At 41.4% G+C, this 16,765-nt stretch overlaps 2 protein-coding genes across 4 annotated transcripts; both read right to left on the minus strand.

The window, feature by feature from the left end:
• Positions 1–2,980: 2,980 nt before the first annotated feature.
• Positions 2,981–8,050, minus strand: wdr45 (WD repeat domain 45). 2 transcript variants are annotated; one of them, XM_012851729.3, is made up of 10 exons: positions 7,787–8,049; positions 6,775–6,849; positions 6,390–6,494; positions 6,108–6,213; positions 5,913–6,007; positions 5,755–5,834; positions 5,467–5,675; positions 4,762–4,863; positions 4,536–4,681; positions 2,981–3,366 (listed from the first exon to the last, which is right to left on the minus strand). In XM_012851729.3, the coding sequence occupies exons 1-10, from the start codon at positions 7,833–7,835 to the stop codon at positions 3,257–3,259; spliced, it is 1,077 nt and encodes a 358-aa protein (XP_012707183.2). In that variant the 5' UTR covers positions 7,836–8,049; the 3' UTR covers positions 2,981–3,256. The 2 variants fall into 2 exon arrangements, with proteins under 2 accessions (XP_012707183.2, XP_021165816.2); XM_021310141.2 differs by having other exon boundaries at positions 5,755–6,007; positions 7,787–8,050.
• A 1,539-nt stretch (positions 8,051–9,589) lies between these two features.
• Positions 9,590–15,106, minus strand: LOC105917046 (zinc metalloproteinase nas-4). Of its 2 annotated transcripts, XM_021310139.2 has the most exons (10): positions 14,963–15,106; positions 14,693–14,752; positions 14,314–14,363; positions 11,665–11,703; positions 11,474–11,543; positions 11,274–11,388; positions 10,953–11,125; positions 10,547–10,628; positions 10,230–10,351; positions 9,590–9,851 (listed from the first exon to the last, which is right to left on the minus strand). In XM_021310139.2, exons 1-10 carry the CDS (start codon positions 15,012–15,014, stop codon positions 9,817–9,819), a joined length of 798 nt encoding a protein of 265 aa, XP_021165814.2. In that variant the 5' UTR covers positions 15,015–15,106; the 3' UTR covers positions 9,590–9,816. The 2 variants fall into 2 exon arrangements, with proteins under 2 accessions (XP_021165814.2, XP_021165815.2); XM_021310140.2 differs by lacking the exon at positions 11,665–11,703 and having other exon boundaries at positions 9,598–9,851.
• Between the last annotated feature and the right edge of the window lie 1,659 nt (positions 15,107–16,765).

A 16,765-nucleotide genomic window follows, 5' to 3' on the forward strand; every position in this document is an offset into this window, starting at 1 on the left:
CAAACCGCGTACAAGTTTATGAGAAGACGAGGAAGGCCTCAGTAGAAAGAAATAAGACCAGAGTGGATTTGGGAGATTTATTTCACACAATCCCCCTGAGGAGCGGAAGAGCCGGCAAGAGGGTAGTGCGCATGTGCAGTTGTTCAAAAACGTACTTGGGGAAACTACCAGAAAAATCACAGACTCAATGTTTAAGTCTAACCACAGATTGTGAAATGGATTGCGGTCTGAAAGTTGACTAGGCCATTCCAACACATTTAAAATGTTCCTCTTAAACTCCTCCAGTTTTGCTTTCAGCAGTATCTTTCAGGGCCATTGTCCTGCTGGCAGGTGAACTCCTGTCCCAGTCTCAAATCACAGGCAGACTGACACTGGTTCTGCTCTGGAATATCCCTGTATTTAACACCATCCATCTTTCCCTCAACTCAGCACAGTTTCCCTGTTCCTGCTGCTGAAAAACATCCCCACATTATGCTGCTGCCACCACCATGTTTCACTCTGGGTATGATGTTCTTGGGCTGAAGGGATGTGTTGGGTTTGCACCAGACAGTGTTTTCCTTGGCCAAAAAGTTACATTTTAGTCTCGTATGACCAGAGCGCTTTCTTCCATATTTCTTCCATATTTGGGGAGTTGTCCATGTGTCTTTTGGCAAATTAATTTTTAACACCAAATAATGGCTTTCTGGTCCCTCTTCCCTAAAGCCCAGCTCTATGGAGCATGCAACTTATTTTGGTCCAATGAACAGATCCTCCAGTCTCTGCTGTGGAGCTCTGCAGCTCCTTCAGGGTTGCCTTTGGTATATGCCACCCCTCTGATTAATCCCCTCCTGGCCTGGGCTGCGAATTGAACATGATGGATCTAATGGTGCTCTAGGGGAACATCATAGATCTGGAGATTTTTTTCTAACCCCACACTGACATACATCTCAACAACTTTGTCCCTGACTTGCTCCCTGGTCGTCATGGTGTGATGCCTCTTGCTTAGGGGTGTTGCTGCCTCTGGAACCCTTCAGAAAAGTTGTTTATGCTGGCAGATCAGGTGAAAATTAGATTGTACACAGGTCAACTTGATTTCACGTCAGGACAACCATTCATGCACACTCATACCTATGGACAATTTAGTCGGACTAATTAAACCTTAATTAACAGTCATGTTTTTAGACTATGGGAGGAAGCCAGAGAACCCATGCATGCACAGGGGGCCGTGCAAATTCCATGCAGAAAGATGGCAGGTCAGGATTCAAACTCGTGGCCCTCTTGCTGCCGTGCAACAGTGCTACCAAATGTGATTAAAAAATTGGTAAGATGGTAAGAATTTAAGCTCTTTTTGCTTTTGGCTAAAACAATTTTTATAACACGAATGCATAATAAATGTCATTTCAGAATTTTGAGTTTACTTTACCTGTAAGCCATAATCATCAGAATAAAAAAAACTTATTCACTTACAGTGAAGCTCTAGCAAAAAAACAAAAAATTAACCTCCCGCCAGATGGATGTAGTTCCGCCGGGCTCCAAACATCTACGTGTGGAGCCCAGCAGAACTACATCCATCTGGCAAGAGGTTAAAAAAAAATATTGCACTTTTATGCATTATTCTGTTTTTTTAGACCTGTTCTCCATCTATGGTCGAGGTGCTCTTTATCACTCAAATTATATCTAGCAGTGCAGGAAGTCAGGGTTGATATGGTTTGCTTAAGTGGTATTAGCCATATTTTACAAGAGCTAATGGGCCAAACGGTGGTAAGAGCCTCCAAGAATTGGAACGGAGTGCTACACAGTTTTCAGATAATACCACCCCGAGTAAAATTACATGAGATTTTAGAATTTTTAAAAACCATTTATCTCCATACATGGATGGTTATGAAAGGATTCTTTACAGGTATAAAATGGTAATGGCCTGAAACTAAATGGGGATATGAAATAGCAAAGGGTTAAACTGACCTGTCAATGGACTCTGGCTGGACTTCTTTGACATTTATAACTTTTAACCATTAGGCATTACCTCAGTCAACCTTGACTGTAATGTTTTATATTTAGGACAACATAACAGTACCCAACTGGATGTGAATGTGATTACTGAATGGACTTTTTTGGAACAAATATAATTTGAATATTATAGGTTTTTACATAACTGCTTATTGGAGAGTGTTTCTAAAGGGCCTTGAGATGACAATTGTGTCCAAATTTGCACCTATAAACTCTTTTGAACTGTGCTGAATTGTAAAGTAATTGACATGTAACAAATGTGTTACGTAATACAATTACAGTTAAGGACAGTCATGTCAGCACAGGTGAAGTTGTAATAAAGTTCAGATTAAATCAAAGTCAAATTAGAGCTGACCGTTTCCTTAAAAAGAAAAAAGAAAAAAAGGGACAGATGGGTTTGAAATCCAATGGCTGCATCAGGAGAAAAAAAAAAAAGGCATGCAGCCATCTTTGCATCAATGTGATCTCATGTTAGAAAACATCTGTTAAGAGTTCAGTAGCTGAAAGAACTGTTTCTTATGATTAGAAATATAAGGTGAGCTTTTTCTTTCAGGGAAGAAAGCTTCTAAGAGTAACACAACTGTCCTCTACAGAGGAATGCTCCAAGGTGACTTTTCTGTTCATCAAAGCTGAATGCGTTTAAAGACATTTTCTGCAGCCAACATACTAGCGTCTGTACAGAACGCTACTTTAAACAGTCCAAACTATTCCTGACAGACTGCAACTGACACATTTTAAAGTTGCCAAGTATGCTTTGAAATTTTATGACAAATATATACATCAAGGTCCATTTATTCAATTCAATTTATATAGCGCCAATTCATGAAACATGTCATCTCAAGGCACTTTACAAAGTCAAATTCAATAATATTATACAGATTGGTCAAAAATTTCCTATATAAAGGGAACCAGTTGATTGCTCAAAGTCCCGACAAGCAGCATTCACTCCTGGAGGAGCGTAGAGCCACAGAGAGAGTCGTCTGCATTGTCCACATGATAAAACCAAGAATTGCTTTAATACAAAACATTTTCAATTTTAGTTTGACTTCACTTTATCACCTTTCATAAATACAGCACATTACTTGTGTTATTCATCATTCAGGCAGACAGGGAAGATAGACTGTACTTGACCGTGCAGCACATTGTAAAGATCACAGATTTAAAAACGGCTCGATTGGGTTGTAGCCAGATTCGTTGGGCTGCGATGGTGTTTTCCCCCCACCATATCCAGACCATAACAGTCTCTTCAGGTCAGTTGCTTTCCTTGCCCTCAGAAATCATCATCGTCACAAATGTCCAGATATACGTCGAAGGCCTCTCGGTTGCAGTTTCCATCCGGTGTGAACACGTACTTGTGGAAGGTCCCGTCTACACAGATGGCTGCAAAAAAGGTTTCAGAGGTTGGTTTACATGAAGCACGTAAGGTTTAGGATACAAATTGAAGAACCTCTCAGAGGGAAATCTGTTAAACGTAGGTAGCAATATAAATATCTGGTCAGGATGCCTCCTGGACGCCTCCCTGGTGAGGTGTTCTGGACACGTCCCACCGGGAGGAGACCCAGAGGAAGACCCAGGACACGCTGGAGGGACTATGTCTCCCGGCTGGCCTGGGAACGTCTTGGGATTCCTCCTGAGGAGCTGGCCCAAGTGGCTGGGGAGAGGGACGTCTGGGCCTCCCTACTGAAGCTGCTACCCCCGTGACCCGACCCCGGATAAGCGGAAGAAAACGGACGGATGGACGGAATACATTTTATTGTGCGCTTAGAGTCTATGAGGGCAGAAAAGTTTAATGTAGTCTGCAGGAGCTGCATAGATATCTTTATGTTCTATTTGGGTCTTATTTTTCAAGCGGTTCAGTTTTTCTCTGTTCTCTATCGTGTTTTTAAGACAATATAAATTACTGCAGAACAGCTAAACAAGGTTATGTACTTCTGGCTGACCAATTTCATGATTCCGCCATATTTATTTTTTGGTGTAGTTTAAGTTAAAAGATGCAGAAGTTACAAGGGGATAAGTGAAAATGTTCGGTTGCTGGATTAATAACCCACACAATTCACCAGACCGTCTCCCAGCATACTATGAAAATGGCTGAACAGGGCGGAACGCAATGCTCAGCAACCTGGAGGGTAGCGGAGTGTGAAGTGCCTCCTTTAGATTTAAAGGGACAGCACCAAAACGAGTTGCTTTCAGGCGCACCTCAAAACAGGGGTAAAAGATGGAGTGGGGCAACAATAACAAGGAATTCGGACTAAAGCATTGCAGTTCCACTTTATAAAGACCAAAACTGAGTGATTTAAATGTTAAAAGGGTTGCATTATAAAGCATGATACCGCCTCTTTGATATCAAAACATTTAACGGAGCAGCAGTCAATGTTTCTGCAGACGCGCATAAAGTCAATGACTTATCAAGCTTCATTCTAGCTTAACTTGGCTTTTCTCCCATGTTACATGATGCAGAGAACAGGTGATTATAGGCATGTACAGTGTGCTTCCATCATCCTCCAGTCCAAAACAAAAAGCAACACTTGGAATGTAACAGGCTTCCTCACCAATGACTGAGTTCACGTTCTTGGACGTGTTCTTTCCAAAAGCACAGATGCAGGCACACTCTGCAGGCACCGTAAAGCTGGCTAGGGACCACTGGCTGTCCACATACTGGCCAATCACAGGTCCAACCTTCCCAACACGTGCTAGGCTGCAGGAGGAAAGAGATATTTAGCTCACTGTAGCAGTTAGTGGGTGTGGAAGAACAACACGAGCAAGCGGTGGTCTTACGCTGAGCGTCGGTTGAGTTTGGTGTCCTTCAGAGCAAAGATGTGGACGGTGCCCTTGTCGCTGGAGGCGCACAGGAAGGACGAGTCGTGGCTGAAGTTGATGCTGGAAAAAAAAAAAAAAAAAAAAGAGCACAAGGGCTACTTCTGTGGATTAAAGTTGACAGGACAATATCTCTATCAGGTTGGTCATGTTTCCCATGTTTAACACTTCTAAACTTTATCTTGAATGCAGAGTTATAACTTTTTCAATAACAGTTTTACAAGATAAAAAGATGCCATTTGAGTTTCTAAATGATCAAATTTAATTGACTTCCTAAATATCAAGGCAGAAGACCTATGCTTTTCTTCACTACGGACGGAGAAACTGGCAAGAGTGGAAGGGAAGATGGGTGAAGGTAAATATGGAACAATCGTTGAAGGAAACCTGTTAGGGGCTTGAGACTGAGGTGGAGTTTCATTTTCCAGCAGAACAATGACCCTAAACATACAGCCAGAACTACACTGGATCGGTTGGAATTAAAGTATATTCATGTGTCAAGTTGGCCCGTATAAGAAAAAAATAAAACACAAGCTCAGTATTCAGAATATACCACATGACTGAATACAAGCTAAAGGCCTGGACCAAAGACCCTAACTATGGCCAACTTTGATGCAAATCCGATTTGAGTTCATGTGTGTTGCAGCCATGGTTCTCGAAGCGGAGTACCAGTAGAGGGTGGCCGGGTCCGTCCCTCTGCGCAGCTCCACCAGTTTGTCTCTGGTCGTGGTGTCAAATAGCCGGATGAGGGTGCCTTTGCGGGAAGCCGAAGCCGCGACGCTGCCTGGCTGGTTCAGCGCCACGCAGGCGATCTCGCTCTGGTGGGCGTTGATGGTAAACGGTGCAGACGATGTGCCCGGTTTGGTGTTGGACAGGTCCTGAAAGAAAACGCATTCCATCTTGTGAGCCACACCACAGAGTCAGAGGCGCTCATCCTTCCAGGAGTTTGGAACTTACGACGAGCTGCAAGCTGCCGCATTTGTGACCGGGAAATACTAGCAGCTGTTTCTCCAGACTGGGACATAGATCACAAATACCTGCAAGGAGGAGATCACTGTTGTAGAAAATAACCCAATATGAGGAATGAGTGTACAGAGGAAGACTGGAGTGGTCACCTTTGGGGTTGTCTCTGGTGTCAAATTCAAAAAGCTTGACAGGGTTGTCTGGGAAACTGTACACGAAGATCTTGTTCTTCAACACGATGATGATCCTGCAACAACAAGGTGATCTCATGATCACTGAGGGGCTGTAATGCATGCAGCTGCACAGGGACAGAAAACAGCTGAGGCCCGTAGGGAGAGGAAACTCACTTGTCATGCCTCATGCGCACCGCTAGAACGGGTTTGGTGAAGGTGAACTCCAGCACCAGCTTGTCTTTAGGGTCTCGGGACTCTTGAGCGTCATCCCAGATCAGAACTTGAGCAAGAAGATCCGTTTGTTTTGCACACATGTGGAAGAATGGAAGATATGAAATCACAGTCATGTTTTAGAACCCTGACACCATAAAGATTTAAAAAAAAAAAAAAAAAAAAAAAGTCCAAAATAGGCAGGTAGAAGAACCATATAAAAACATTCTGTGGAATCTAACGCACCGGATATTTCGGAGAATTTCGGATTGACTCCACCACCAACCAAGGCCAGCAGGTTGGAGCGATGCAGCATGGAGCACAGGGCCACACTGCCTACCTGCTCATGGTCTGCAAAAACCCAAGTAAACAGGATCCAATCAAAACTTCATGCAAACTAAAGTTTCTACCTATACACAGCTTTGCTACAGTTGCCCTGTCCAGAACACAGGTCATCTATTCACAGGTGAACATATGAACACAGGAAAAGTTGGAGTTTTCTCCCAGACCTCATTGCCTGAGCTGGAAACTGCTTGCAGTCACCAAAAGGCCAGGGGTGCTTCAATATAAACAACATTAAATATCTCGACTGATTGCAGGCAGGCAGCCAACTACCTCTGGTAGGACTCACCAAGGTGGCCCTTCTCCATTAGCGGCTCCACGTTGTAGATTTTGACCCCCGTCTCCATCGCACAGCAGAAACAACCTGTTAGTGAACAGTTAAAGATTTTTTTTCCCCATTTATTCATCCTGCATGTTTGTTCAGAAGCGTCTCGCTCTGGGATGCTCTGAATGTTAGCGTTGCAGTTGATGCAGCTTCTTTTAAAATCACAACTTCATTCAGAATCTAATGTCTACAGAAAACAAGCGCGTTGACCTCTAAAGAGGGTAAAGTGGGTCAGAAATGGGCAAGTTTTCAAATCAAGACCAACTTGTAGAAAAAAAAAAAAAGAAGAGGTAAACCTCATATTGCCAGTTACGTGAACTGTGCTAGTTAAGCATCACGTAAAAACAGGTTATATTAAGTGATGGTGATACGTCATTTCCCGCGTCTGCTGATTCGATTAGCCGGTTCCACTCATGTTAAAAGGGAGGTGTATCTTTCCACTGTTGCCACTTGCTTGCTGAGGACACAGGATTGATGCAATGGGTCAGTCTTGCTTTGGTTGGTAACATGCACCACTCACATACGGTCTGATCATACTGTACTTCTGTACATTCCTGGTAGCTTAATTGGAATGTCAATATTTTTTAACCCAATTTGGACCAATCAACTGTTTGTTTTCTTTGACACCAGTGTTCAGTGAACTGAATGAAAAGGCTTACTTGGGAAAAACGGGGGGGGGGGGGGTCAAAATTCTAGTCCCTGATAAGAATGGATGGATTGGCGCTTTGCTTCCGTTTTCTGAACTAAATAAGATACCAGATTTTCCAGAATTAGTCCCATCAGGGGACCCAAAGTGTGTCCGACTCCGACATAGCTACAACAAGCAGAACTGCTTAAGTGAAGCAACAAAAACATCCGGCTTTATTCCTGCTCTCAGGTGTGGCAGGCTGGATTTTGTTTTTAAAACTCGTCTTTAATTTCCGTTAATATAACTTTTTATTAGACTAAATGGCCCCCCAGGCAGGATGAAGCTTACTCTGGTCCTGGTTGAACTGCAGGCTGTTGACTCCTCTCTGTTGAGCCATGGCGTAATTCTCAGTTACCGAGCCGAACAGATCCGAACAGGGGATTCTTTCCCCAGCAGAGAACAGGCCGGGACCGAGAAGACTGAGGCAGCCTTCAGCTTCCAGGCAACAGCTAGAGGAAGAGCTGCTGTAGCTACAGCTGCGTCATTGGCATCGGCTACAGCGAGGTAAACAAAAACAAACCGCCGCTCTTCTTCGTCGTTGCTCCGCGGCTGTTGCCTTCTTGGAGCACCGGTGCTGCCACCAACTGGTCTGGAACAGCTACGATTTGCTAAAGCAACTTTTTTAAGCAAAGTTGAATTCTTTGGATATTGGATCAAAATGCGTCAGAAATCGGGGCATAATATTTTGTATACCATTATTCTGGGGCCCGTTCTTCGTACGTTGCTTAAAACATCCGAGATTAAATGACACTTCCAAGATAATTTCATCCGGCTAATTGGGTTCTTCGAACACACCTGTTGTTTATGAGTATCACTGGATTGAGTTATCTGACATAACTGCGCGTTCATGCGTTTGTTTAAAAGGGGAAATGTATCGATAGTAGAAACAATGATCAGCAGCGCTGCTATTGGCTGTTCAAAGAACACCCACAGTTTTTCTCTCAAGCAGAACACGACCTTTTAATGGAAGGTTATGCCGAATTTGAGTCATTAATTAAAACGACAGTTAACACCTCAAAGTCTGCTAAAGCCAGGAGAGAGGGCTGGCAACAGGTAGATGTTTCTATCACTACAGTATGAATTTTTGCATTTTAATAGTTTCATATTTACTTTGTTCTTTTATGTCAGAGCCTCCACGGGACCCACTAGAACATGGGGACAAGTAAAAGTGAAATACAAGAATATTCTACAAAATGTTAGCCTTTAATTATACTTCATTTTAAAAAAAAAAAAAGGCACCCATGTCAAGCGATCCAAATTTCGGTGTCATTCCTTAGATACGGGAAGTAAAGGACACGTGCAAACAGGGAATTTTAACCAAAAAAATTCATAAAAAAAAGTTTTCCTTTCCGAAGTCATACACGGTTTACATTGTAAAACTGTATTGCTCCGTGTCTAGATAATCCATACATAGTTTTATCTAATACAATATACGGCTCGACAGAAAGCAAGCCTTTCAAAGTAAAACTAAACTTCACAATATAATGGCCTGAACAAATCTTACTGAATATGATAATAAAAAGCAAACATCATACAAATAACTTGAATATTTTCTATTTATGGCTCTAACAACTTTTTCCTCTTTAAAAGCCACCGTTAAATGATGTCTGTTTATAACAGCCACCAAGAAAAATCTCTACAATTACACTGTCGCGCTGCGCTAAAGGATCCTGTTTAGTGCGCGATTAATTTGAAAAACTCTAAAATTATTCTTGCACCTTCAGCAACAGGTTGCTGTCGTAAAAATGGACATGGCTACGACAGACTTATCCATCTCCTCCGCTTATACAGCCGCGATCTAATCCTGTTTACGTGAAATAAACCTGCTCTCGAGCAGGCTTAATCTTGCACACATGTTGCTATGACAGCAAGTCCAGGATGAGTTTCGAAGAACCGAACAAATCGTCAACAATCAAATCCAGCTAACGGAGTTAGTGACGTACGAAGAACGGGCCCCAGATCTGCATTCAAAACTGGTTTAAATATTCAGGCTGTTTATGACAATTTGAGGACTTGCATGCAAGATCTACTGTACATCTATAGAGGTAAACCGCTTATGTTGAAGGTTGAATTATTACAGACCTGTACTTACATTTTGAAACAAAAGGGCATTTTAATTATAGATCTGACTGAAAGTTAGTTATGCAATAGGAAAGTGCTTGACTGGACACAAAAAGTAACAAGTATATCCAGGTTACATTTATTTTAAATAAATAATAAAAAAAAAAAAGTCAATGTTTGTTTCACTGCTGGCGTCACCATCCCCTGCTGATGGTTCAGTTCAGGTACTACCACGAGGCAATGGTCGAGAAAGTCATTCAGCTTTCCATGGTGGCATTAGAGTTTAAAGAATCTGGGAAAGAAAAAAAAGAAAGGGTCAGCTCTTGGTTTGTGTTCACACAGGAGGGGGTTAGTTCATTTACTCTTAAACACTTAAACAGAAGTATCCATCATTTTAAGGTACTTTTAACTCCTGTTGTAAAAACTCATTTAAATCTTTTAAACTAGCTGCAACACAAGCTTAAACTAATGCTGATGCACCCCTATGCCTCACCATTTTCATAAATCCACAATATGAGACAACATCTAAGACAAGTTCAACACACTAAAGTTCATTGGTTTCTCTTTTATAATAATGCCACCATCCTACCTAAAAAGGCTATGAAAGCAGTCCTACTCCAAAATAGAGCCATATCTCCCCTCAATGGCAGGTATGTTTATTGGTACTTACCACAGTTGTAGAGAAGTTTTATTTTCTTTATGTCAGTCTCCATTAGTCTATCCCTCTGTCCCATGTCCTTCACATTTTTCTTAGGGATGATAGTGGGCTCTCCATTTGATGAAAAAAAGCACCTGACAAGAATTGGAATTAGAAATCAACTTTGTCGGTCAAGCCTGCACATACCAGGAATCTGACTTCAGTATCAAATGCTCAACGCATGAGTATAAAAGTATAAATGCATAATTTAGTAGAAAGGATTAAATAAACAGCATGTGTATATAATCTTGAGATAATTTAAACAAACTTAATTTTAGCAGCCATCTTACCGTCCATAGTGCATTATAGAAGTGTAGTCATATGGAATATCAAATGTTTGCCCAGCAAGCTTTTTGAAGTTTTTCTCCATCCCTGAAACATATTCACACCAACTTTATATGCATGCACTTTAAAAATGACTTCAACCCACATCATCCTGCATTAGCAGCTATAGCATCAAAAGGACATTTTATTCCACGCAGGCTTAAAGTTCCCATGCACCCATTTGACTTTGACCTGCATCCCTTCTGAGGGACAAGGACATTTCTAATGTTTAATACATCTGAAGGAATAATGGAAAAGGTGCAGGGTTTTAAAATAGACAAGTGGCGTCCTGGTGTGGAATCTAGCTTCATATATGCATTTCAGAGCCCTTCTGTATTTATTGGATTCAGACTGTACACATCAGCACGTTACCTGGGATGATATTACTCTGGACAATGTCGATAAATTTGTCCCTGTCCAACCTGGTGTGTTCATGCTGGAAGCCAAGAGTATGAAGGATCTCGTGAGCGATGTTGCCCACACTGCACGATGGTGCAACATACACATGCTGCTCACCCCCAATGAAGCCCACGTGTGAAGCACAACTAATGGGCGACAAAATCAGTTATTTTATTGGAATAAAAATCTGAATCCAAGCCGAAACCTCTGCAAAGTAGGCTGAGCATTTGTTTTGTTGATGGTTTAACCAGTTTAAATGAAATGCCGGAAACCTGGTTGAAAAATTCTACGTACCCATTGCCGATTTTGAAGAGCACATAGTTTGACTCAGAGTTTCTCTTGTGGAAAGTTATACAGGTATGTTCAGACACCATCGCCATGGCAGCTATGATATCATCTGTTCTGTGGTCTTGGAAAAAGAAAAAAAGTTATAAAAACAAAGCACTCCAAGAGTGGTTGCCATTGATTTATTAGTCTTCAAGCAAGGCACTCACTTATTTGTGGGCTGATAACATATGGCAAGTCTGTGGTTGTCCATGATTGTCCCACCGCATTCCTGTCCTTCTGCAAAGCAGACATACAAGTGTAAAATGAATTACTGGTGTCCAGCTGACAACGTTGTCTTAAATGTTTTGACCATAACACAGGATGTCAGTCTATACACATTTACATCCATTTTCTATACCCGCTTTGTCCTACTCTGGATCACCGGGGGGGCTGGTGCCTATCTCTGGCAGTCAGTTGAGCAAGGCAGGGTACACAGTGGACAGGTCACCAGTCCATCACAGGGCAACACATACAACAAATGAGACAAAACCATTCATGTACACTATAACCCAAAGGCAGTTTAGAACCTATACTTAAGTGACTTTGCATATTTTTGATTGAGGAAGTAATTGCTGGGGTTCTGTGCATTATATCCTAAATTCAGACATGCATGGGTTTTAAGAGTGAGCATTTTAGTGAAAGAACATGATTTATATTCAAAAATATTAAGGAAATCTAATACTACATTCCTTGAAAGGGTGACATGTCCATTTCAAGTAGACATGCCCCAGCTGCAGGTCTCAAGGTATAGACATGTTTTTGAAAATCCATTAATTCATACTGCCGTGTAAGGTCCTTTTAATCCCAGGGAGGCGTTTAGAGTGGCTAGAATTGTCTGAATAAAAACAGTAGAGCCCTTTTCTCAAGAATAAGACCATCACTGGCATAAAAACTAGACGAGCACCACAAACAACTCTTGAGGTAAAGCAGTGTTAAAGGTTACAGTAGGCCACATGTTTGCTCAGCAGCACAGTCTTGGTTAGCTACCACTAACAAATTGACCAGCTAATATCACTTAACAGTGAGAACAGAACTTGAGCCATAGTCTGCACAACGAGCACTTGTGGAGGTGTGCCCCAACATGGAGAGGACAAGCCACTCCCCAGGTTGGGGCAGGGGTTCTGTCTCAAGTGGAGGAGTAAGTATATTTGGGTCTTGTTCATGAGTGAGGGGAGAAATAGAGTGAGAGGTCAATCCTGCTGCTGCATCAATCCATTGTGGTAAAGAGTTGAGCCGAAAGGCAAAACTCTTGATTTACTGATTGGTTTACAGTCCTTCCCTCTCCCATCTCTAAGGGGAACTCCCTCAGAGATTAGGAGCTTGACCATCCTGGAGGTGCTCGAGTACAGCCACGGCTCCTTGGCACCAAGAAGAGTCAGTTGAGGTGATTGGGCATTTGCTACAAATGACCCAGGAACATCCCACTGAGAGGCAGCCCAGGACACACTGCAGAGACCGTCTCTTGGCTGGCCTGGGAATGTCTCAGTCTTCCGAGAAGGGAGCCAAGAGTGTCTCAAGGGAAGGAAGTCTAAGCATCTCTGCAGAGTCTGCTGCCCCAGAGATCCAGTTCCAAATAAACAACATGTTAAAGTCTGCAATGTGGGTTTTAGCAGCAGGAAGCATTTTTTTTTTAACAAAATCAATTGTGTCATGTTACCCGTTATGAGATGTTCATGGTGTAACCTTGGGCAGTAGTATAATGGCATTAAAGCCAAACACACTCAATACAAATCAAAAGGCACAGCTAGTTGATCAATAGGCACTAGATTAAGAGTATTGTCGCACCTGTTCCAAAGCCCCCTGCATCACATGTTGATTGAACTATTTGGTTTGTTCAGCAACAGGTAGCAAAGTAGGAAGAAACAGCATCATTGTGATGCTGTAAAGAATTCAGCTCATTTTACAATATAAACACATAAGCAGTCTTAAGGTGTATATTGTTGTGACGCTACTCTGCAAGTTTATTTTTAGTCTAGGAAGGAATGGAGGAAAGCCCACTGCTGACTGAAAGGCATAGACAAGCACTCAATTAAGCTAGTTAAAAGCAGAGACCCCAGTAGTAAAAACATCCATCCACTATAACAAAAGTATTTGCTTGTCTGCTTATAAACTGGTGCGAAGTCATGTTGAAACAGAAGAGGGCATCCTCAAAACATTTACAGAGGTAAGGGCATAAATTGTTCAGAAGTCTCTTCATTTGCTGCTGCAGTTATAGCTGCTTTCACTTTAAGGGGATGAACCAAACTCCTGGAAAAAACAGCCCCACGCTATAATACCCTCTACATGAAACTTTGCACTTGACAGTACAGTCCAGTAAGTTACCTCTTAACTTTGACACAAGACTGCCAACGGCTGAGTCTGGAATATTCAGTAGTGTGAATTTCATGACAGTACTTAGATTGCACCCTTTCCTGGTACCTTGCAGGTATTAACAGCTTGTACAAGCAACACGTTCACTAATTTTGCAGAAATAGTTTGCAAGGCTAGAGAACGCATTCTATATATTCAGGGTTAATATCTGGGGAGAAATGAGCACCTTTTGTTTGGACGCATCAGTGGAGGTTTATGACAATATACTGCATGACATTTTTGCCACCGACTACTGCTGGTTCTTAGAGAATGTCAGGAGGGGAAAAAAAAAAAAAAAGTTTGTCCATCTAGGTTTGCATAGCCACAGGCCAGTCAGGGTGTTCATGCTGACCCCTGTCCACCGCTGAATGCACCAATGGCTAAGGTGTATCACAACTGTGTCAGCAGCAGTGGAAGAATGTTTTTTTTTTTTTTTTTTTTAATAAATTAATCTATTTTAGATTGACAAACCTAGAATTTCCACACAACTACTTTGTACATAAATGGCTTGCATAGATTTGGCTTTATACAACTATATAGAGAGAATAGGAATACAATTCTGTACATCAGTGTGCTGTGCAGCTGACAGTAAATTGCACCTTCCTAATGATCAAAAACACCTTGGCAATTGAAAAAAAAATTGCTTGTTCTTACTCACCAACAACAACATGTCTCCCTCCATAAATGCCCTTTGGTCAGAATACCGTTCTGGGAAAATAGCCATGTTACAATAAATTCATTACGTTATAGTTTGACAAAATAATTTCAGTGCAAGGTTACAGCTCTGCAAAATATGTGTTTTGACATTAGCCGTTTGAAATACTTAAGATATGCAAGCTGAGAGAAGAAAAAAAACAAAAACAAACACTCAATTATGAAAAATTGACAACCCCTTTCAGAAAATCATTGTTTACAGTTGCCAATGATGCCTCAAAGCATACACTCAATATGGAAGGAGAAAATCAGAAACAATTTTTCCCCTTTAAGAAAGATGTAAAAACTAACTTTACTGGAAACCATAGACAGCATGGACTTACCTTCTAATGTCTCTGGGTGGTGGGTCACATTTTGTAAGGTGCTGACGTTAACCAGAGGCACTGAGGACAACATCTTCATACAGTCAACAGTTCAATAACAAAGACACTAATTGAGGTAAGCTTTGATCTTAATATGGTTTACTTGGGTTCCCCAGAAAAATGGGAATTTACAACAGCAAACAAAGCAATGAGGAACCTTGGGGTTGTTTCCGCAGACAGTTAAAGCAAAAAAAAAAAAAAAAAAAAAAGCATTAAAGACTGATTTCTTACCATTTTTCACCAATTCAGCTGACATAACTACCAGTAAGAGCAGAAGCAGCATGTCCCCTATTCCACCGAAGCTTCTAGCGCCACTCCCAATGTTATCACATGAAGTGAAATCAGCTGGGAGCTACAGCCTTCTTCAAAACCCTAACTAGGAACCTACCTCCTTATATAGACTGAACTAGGTATGCCCCTTTTTGGTTTGCCAGCACAAGACCTGGCTAGGAATGACAATTAGAGGCGGGGAGGGTTTACTTACTTCAAAGGGAAAATCATATTCCCGCTACTACAATCAAAATGGTGAACCAAAACTGTTGTCCACTTTATGTTAAAATTTAATTTCCAGTTAACACATAAAAAGGTGTTTGTTGGGTTAAAAGTAAACAATTATGTAAGGTTTACTATAAAAAAATGTAACCCATTAAACACATTTTCTTTGTCTTCACTGGAAATGAAATAGCATAAAATGGACAACTGCCCTGGTTCACTTTTAGAGTGTCCAGATAATAATACAATAATGGAATTGTTTTTTCATCTTTTGTTGGGTTCAGATAATTGGTCTTCTACCTGAGTGCATTGAATAAAATAATCTTACAGCCATGATGAGCGCTTCAACTCAGGATCTTCATCCTTACTGAAGCACAGGTTAACCCAATCACATTTCTTATATACCATTTTACATTCACGCCACCCAATCCAAATAAGCCCCCCACCCCACAAACTTTTATTTTTTTAAACTTTTCTCATCCAGTTTGGTCTCAGCTTAGTATTTAAAATTCCCCAGTGAGATTAATAAATTGTACTTTCTTATGCCCTGGATGGCAGATTAGATTTGCCCAACTTTCTTGGGGATTCTGTAGTTCTCCTGAATCACCCAAATTAGTCATGGTAGAGTCAAATAGAAGGGCTTTATTGGATGAACTGGCCTTCCTGATTGGATTTGGAGCTAAGTTTTATTATTGCATTTTTGGGCAAGACATGGGGTGTCAGTAACAAGCACCATTTTCAAGCAGGAGGTGGTCCACAAGTGTACTTAAGCCAAATGTTGATCATCAGTTTTTATTCATATCAGACCTGTGGGGTTACACCATGCAATCCTAAGTGAATAAAGGGGCAGAGTTGTTACCTGTATACCACCTTGTACTGAGTTGAATCTGTTGGATAGGGGGGCTGTCATACTGACCTATGAAACCCGACCAAGTGATGAGAGTGAACTGGATACAGAGTTCTCTGTTCAGGAGATCTTCCACTCACACCTCTGGGAGAGTTTCCTTCGTCTTCTAAGGACCATTGCAGACATGAAATCTAGAACTTGTTAATGGACATAGCTTTGTATGGAAAAATAATTATATTATCAATAAAAGTGTGGGTTGGAGTCCCGCAGGGAAGCCCTTTGTCACAGATACTGTTAATGGACAGAATCTTAGGGTGTAGAGTTAGGGAGGAGCCTTTTCTGCTTTGGAAAGCACAGGGTCCTGTTTGCAGATGAAATGTCCACTGGAAGGGTTTGTAACCTAATGTGAAGTGACTGAGATTAGACTCATCTCCTTTTTTTACATGTCCTGTCTAGCAGTGCAGCATTAAGAATTGCTTTCTTAATAGAGAGCCCAGCAGATTTACTTTCACATGTGGAGCATTACTGCTTTCGCTATTGTGCTCAGCTTGATATGTATGCAAAATAATTGATCGGACATTACTTTGGGATTATTTAAAATTCAATGGGCACAGAAACGGAAAGGTAAAAGAGAAAGAAAGGAAGAGAGAAAGGTGAGGCAAAACATTAAATTGGAGAAATGGTGACAAAAATAG

This window comes from Fundulus heteroclitus, unplaced genomic scaffold, assembly GCF_011125445.2.
Source record: "Fundulus heteroclitus isolate FHET01 unplaced genomic scaffold, MU-UCD_Fhet_4.1 scaffold_81, whole genome shotgun sequence".
Classification (NCBI taxonomy): domain Eukaryota; kingdom Metazoa; phylum Chordata; class Actinopteri; order Cyprinodontiformes; family Fundulidae; genus Fundulus; species Fundulus heteroclitus.